Source organism: Charadrius vociferus, unplaced genomic scaffold, assembly GCF_000708025.1.
Source record: "Charadrius vociferus isolate BGI_N301 unplaced genomic scaffold, ASM70802v2 scaffold900, whole genome shotgun sequence".
NCBI lineage: Eukaryota > Metazoa > Chordata > Aves > Charadriiformes > Charadriidae > Charadrius > Charadrius vociferus.
The window spans coordinates 148,814-153,961 of NW_009646342.1; the positions used below are offsets into that span (position 1 = coordinate 148,814).

The 5,148-nt window shown below is 51.8% G+C and overlaps 1 protein-coding gene across 1 annotated transcript; it reads left to right on the forward strand.

The window, feature by feature from the left end:
• Positions 1-20: 20 nt before the first annotated feature.
• Positions 21-4,394, forward strand: MSTO1 (misato 1, mitochondrial distribution and morphology regulator). The gene is made up of 10 exons (XM_009893826.1): positions 21-37; positions 771-962; positions 1,078-1,195; positions 1,288-1,422; positions 1,518-1,670; positions 2,242-2,373; positions 2,518-2,702; positions 2,941-3,042; positions 3,145-3,263; positions 4,156-4,394. Exons 1-10 carry the CDS (start codon positions 21-23, stop codon positions 4,392-4,394), a joined length of 1,392 nt encoding a protein of 463 aa, XP_009892128.1.
• The last annotated feature ends 754 nt before the right edge of the window (positions 4,395-5,148 follow it).

The following is a 5,148-nucleotide window of genomic DNA, read 5'->3' on the forward strand; positions in this document are numbered from 1 at the left end:
ACCGGCCCGTCCGGGGAAGGATGAGGCGAAGCGTCGAGTAACGGCCGTACCCGGGCTTTTTTTCCTCAGGAAGACGCTTCCTCGGATGGGAAGGGAAGTTCCGGTTCTGCGGTTGGAGGTGCGTCGGCGTTTTCTGGGCTTTACCGGTTGTGTTTTGTGCAGTTTGTGCGGTCGCGGTGGTGTTGGTTTAATTAGAATCACAGAATCGTCTAGGTTGGAAAAGACCTGTACGATCATCGAGTCCAGCCGTTCACCCAGCGCCGCCCAACCCACCACCAACCCGTGTCCCTCAGCACCGCGGTTGCCCGTCTTCTAAACACCTCCAGGGTGGTTAAATGGCGACTCCACCCCTGGGCAGCCTGTTCCAGTGCTGGACAACCCTTTTGGTGGAGAACTTTCTCCTCATCTCCATCCTAAACCTCCCCTGGCGCAACTTGAGGCCGTTTCCTCTTGTCCCATCGCCTGTTCCTTGGGAGCAGAGACCGACCCCCCCCTCGCGACCCCCTCCTTTCAGGGAGCCGTCGGGAGCGAGAAGGTCTCCCCTCAGCCTCCTCTTCTCCAGGCTGCTTGCTGGGACCAGAGGGTTCTAGAAAGGCAGAACGAGCCCTGTGGCAGCAGGCTGATGCCGGACAACTCGTCAGTGAACGAGCATGAGGGGAGAACTACGGGATAAAGATTTCTTCGCTTACAGAAAGATGGGTCAAAGAGCAGCAAATAGGTTTAAGAAACTGGAGGAGATAAAAAACCTGTTGTAGCGTTCTTTATTCCAGGGGATGTTCCGAGTTGAAAAAGCTCTTCGCTCTTCACATCTGTCTCATTCCAGATGCATCTCCCGCTGCTTCGCGACTCGCCGTTTCCCAGGAAGTTCTCTCCGGAGGCAGCGTGCAGGCCTGGTCCGATTACCTCAGCGTGCGCTTGCACCCCAAGAGCGTCTATGTCATCCGTCAGTACATGCACGATGGGTACGGCCTTGACGCTTGGTTCAGAATGTGTTCTCCAGAACAAGATCTTGGTTTTGCTCCCAAGGAAGAATAAAGAGGGGATAGAATAAGCTCCCTCCCCCTTTTTTTATCTTAGAGACTGTGGGTGTCTGGAAGCCTTTGGACAAGGTGAAAGTCTCCTGCAGGATCCCAGCTGTATAGAGGAGCTGGAAGATCGGCTGCACTTTTATGTTGAAGAGTGTGATTATCTCCAGGTTTGAGAGCTTACTCCGAACTCCTGTTTCTTTGAAGAAACTCCCTGGTGAAGTTTAAGCAGAGTCTCAGATGCTGCCGTTGTTTTACACAGGGGTTTCAGGTCCTCTGTGATCTACACAATGGATTCTCAGGAGTTGGTGCCAAAGTGACGGAACTGCTCTGCGATGAGTATTCAGGAAAAGGAATCCTGACCTGGGGCTTGACTCCGGTCACGAGTAACGGGGGAGTGAGTAAACAATGGGGAAAGCCAAGAGGAGGGGACGCGTTCGTGCCCAGTCTGGATTAGACCTCATTCTAATGGTTGGGTTTTTTTCCCCCCAGGACTCCCAGAAGAACGTTTACAGAGTGATGAACACAGCCCTGGGAATTGCCCGTCTCTCCAGTCACAGTTCGCTCTTTTGCCCCCTCTCGCTCCGTGGGGCTCTGGGACTCAAGCCACAGCCCCCCGTTACATTTCCCTATATAAACTATGACGTACGTGTGTGCTGTAGAGTGCGTCACCCCCCGTCACCGCCTGCGTGATGGGCTTTCAGCTTTCTCAGATTTACACTCTCTAAAAGTGTTTTCTGCAGCTGTGCGTTTTCAGCAATGTTTTTTCACGATGATCTGCTGAGGAGAAAATAACTTTTTTCCCTGCTTTTTCCACTGTTAGCAGAGACTTAACTGTCAACTTTTCATTCCCGTAGTTTTTTCGTACTTAAAAAAAAATATTAACGCATTTCCTTTCTCGCGGTCTTCTCCGTTGGTGCATTACCTTCAATTTCGGCACTGAAAAAAAAATGCTTTACTGCATTATTCTCCGCAGGCAGAGTCTGTAAATCCAGCCTTGCCTGAGCTCTGAGAAGCTGCTGACAGAAAAAGCGTCAACAGATCATCTGTTAGCAAACAACTTAGCCAAAACCCGCAATAACAGTTAAACACAACCTCTATAACAGCACGATTTGCCTCAAACCACGACATTGCTGAAGTTCAATATACAAAAAGCATTTAAGGGACAGATGAATTTAACTTGCGCTGTAACTCTTCGCTTTGTCTCCCTCCGTAGGCATCACTGAACTACCACAGCAGCGCGATTTTGGCAGCAGCGCTGGATGCCCTTACGGCGCCGTACCGCCTCTCCTCCTCTCAGGGCTCCATGATGCACCTCGCTGAAACACTCACCTTCGGCGGGAGAAAGGTGAGGGCGGAGGGAACCGCAGCCTCGCATCCTTCCGGCTCTTCCTCAGCCGATGCTCTTCTGCTTCACGTCCCGACAGCCGCGTAACGGGACACGGGGAGCGCGTTCGAGGTTGTGACTTGTCACCCGCTCTCCGACTTTTAGGTGGTGGCTGCGTGGGCTTCTCTTCCCTTCCCCGCCCTGCGCGGCTCTTCGCTCCCCGATACTTTACGTGCCTACCCGCAGGCCCTGCCCTGGAAGCTTTTGTCTCCGTGCGGGGAGCGAAAGGTCGGCTGCTGTTTTGCTCAGTCTGTTGTGTTACGAGGAATTCGCAAAGAAAGTCACGTCAGGTAACCGGCGTTTTAACTGCACCGTTCCCCGGGGAGCACCGGCGCTCTCAGCAGCAGCGGCTTCTTACCAAAGTCCTTCGCAGTCCTTCTGTTAGGGGGGTCAGCTGAATGGAGGGGGAAAAGAAAGTCTGGGGGTTGAGCCAGTTAAATGCTACTAACTTTATAGCAAAAGAGGTAAAAAGCAGCCGAGGCACTGACGTTTTCAGTCGTCCTCTGGAAAAATTTGTTTTCTTTGCAGCAGCTGTCCAGGAGAGCCGCCCACCGCTCCCCTCCACGCTTGCGAGAGCACGGAGCAGACTCTGCAGCGTTACTTACACACTCTCTTTCCTGGGGCATTCAGGTTGGTAACAGTCTCTTTTTTTTTTTCACATCAGGGAACAGTAACTGGAAACTGAAGGTAGAGTGAGTTTTGGATAACTTCTGTTCACCTTCTTCCTTACAGCACATCCCACGTGCTCGAGCAGCCGTGTCATACTCTACCTCCGTACCCCCAGTTTTTTTCTCCTCTTCTGACCAGACAAGGCTTCCTCCTGGACAAACCTCCCCGTTACTCCTCAACAGGTAACAAGTGCCCCTTAAACTGTCTTGGCAGCAGAAAGAAATCCTGTGGAAGGCCCGAGCACAAATCCAGACTGGGCAGAGAACAGATTGAGAGCGGCCCCAAGGAGAGGGACTTGGGGGTGTTGGGGGATGAGAAGCTCAACATCAGTCAGCAACGTGCGCCGGCAGCCCAGCGAGCCCCCGGCATCCCGGGCTGCATCCCAGCAGCGTGGCCAGCAGGGCGAGGGGGGATTGTGCCCCTCTGCTGCGCTCTGCTCTGCTCTGGGGAGACCCCCCTGCAGTGCTGCCTCCAGCTCGGGGGCCTCAGCACAGGAGAGACATGGACCTGGTGGAGCGGGGCCAGAGGAGGCCCCGGAGATGCTGGGAGGGCTGGAGCCCCTCTGCTGGGAGGACAGGCTGGGAGAGTAAAGGGGCTCCAGGAGAGCTGGGGAGGGACTCTGGATCGGGGAGGGGAGCCATGGGATGAGGGGGAACGCTTTGACACTGACAGAGGGGAGATTGAGGTGAGATCTGGGGAAGAAATTGTTGGCTGTGCGGGTGGTGATCCCCTGGGGCAGGTTGCCCCGAGAAGCTGTGGCTGCCCCATCCCTGGAGGTGTTCAAGGCCAGGTTGGACGGGGCTTGGGGCAACCTGGGCTGGGGGGAGGTGGCCCTGCCCCGGGCAGGGGGTGGGACTTTAAGGTCCCTTCCAACCCAAACCATTCTATGTGGGGGCAGTAGGGTAGACCCTACTGGGAATCAAAGGAAACGAGGGAATCACTTTAAAAAACCAAAATGCTTCTGAGTGGTTGTAGGGCAAAAATTATGTGTTAAGCAACTCCTCTGCTACATTGAAGTCAAGCAGAATAGGGTAGGGAAACAAAATATTTAAATAAAGATGTTTTTCCCTGCAGCTGTTGAAAGCGTGCCTGTTCTGGCAGCTCTGCAGTCATCGCCACTTCTGCACACGCTCCTCTACGGTTTGTACAAGGATGTACAGAAGCTGAACACGCGGCGCTGGGCCAGCTTCTTCTCCGCCGGAGTTGAACAGGATGACTTCCAGGAGGCCTTAGAGGAGCTAAGAACTCTGTCCCAGTGCTATGAAATGGGGTTTGAAGCAGATGAATCTGAAGATGAAGCAGATTCAGACTAACTCATCTTTATTTCTAGAGAGAGCGGAAGTAAGAATATCTTTATTCTGAAAGTGATCTTAAAGGGAATGGCTTTAAAGATGGCCCAACTGCTACTTCCTTTTCATTTCAGCAAAATCCCGTTACAAAGACTGGCTGAAGTTGTCCAGCTACTTGCAGCTGTGTCGTAAAGGAGGAAGGCTGCTTTTTGGGGGGGCTGTTTTTGTATGTTTGTTTGTGGTTTTTTTGGTTGTTTTTTTTTTTTTTTTAAACTTTGCAAAATGAATTTGCTCCACCTGTTAGATATAAGACCACACAATAAATACAGAATGCAGATTGTAACTTTCCCACGTACAAACACAAGGGGAAAAACTTACCAAAAAATCATGTGTGTGTTCCACATGAAAACAGACATCTTATGATACAGTATTTACATGTTCTTTTCAAAGGCTGGTGGTCCAGTCTTCACCAGGGAGAGGTCAGTGTCCACAAGCATCACTTCTGTCCCGTTGCTGTTGAAGCTCCCCATGTAGGTTCTAGAGGACGCTGTCACCCCAGCGCCCTCCCTCATTCCTTTAGTTTGAGACAGATGGAGAAGTGAGCGCAGCTTTTCAGAAGTGTAGCAGGAAATTGAACAAAAACCAAAAAAAAAAAAAAAAGGTGCTGTCTTTTTTGCTGTGCAAATATTTTTCATTTATCCACAGCACCTGTCTAGCAGCAAACTGGCAAACAAGTCTCCTCCTGAAGCAGTCAGGAGCTTATCAGGCCAGAAAAGCC

Coding starts and splice junctions, on each gene's coding strand:
- MSTO1 (XM_009893826.1), top strand. Junction 963..1,077: donor CGTCAGTACATGCACGATGG/GTACGGCCTTGA, acceptor TTTTTATCTTAG/AGACTGTGGGTGTCTGGAAG. Junction 2,703..2,940: donor CGCAAAGAAAGTCACGTCAG/GTAACCGGCGTT, acceptor TTTTCTTTGCAG/CAGCTGTCCAGGAGAGCCGC.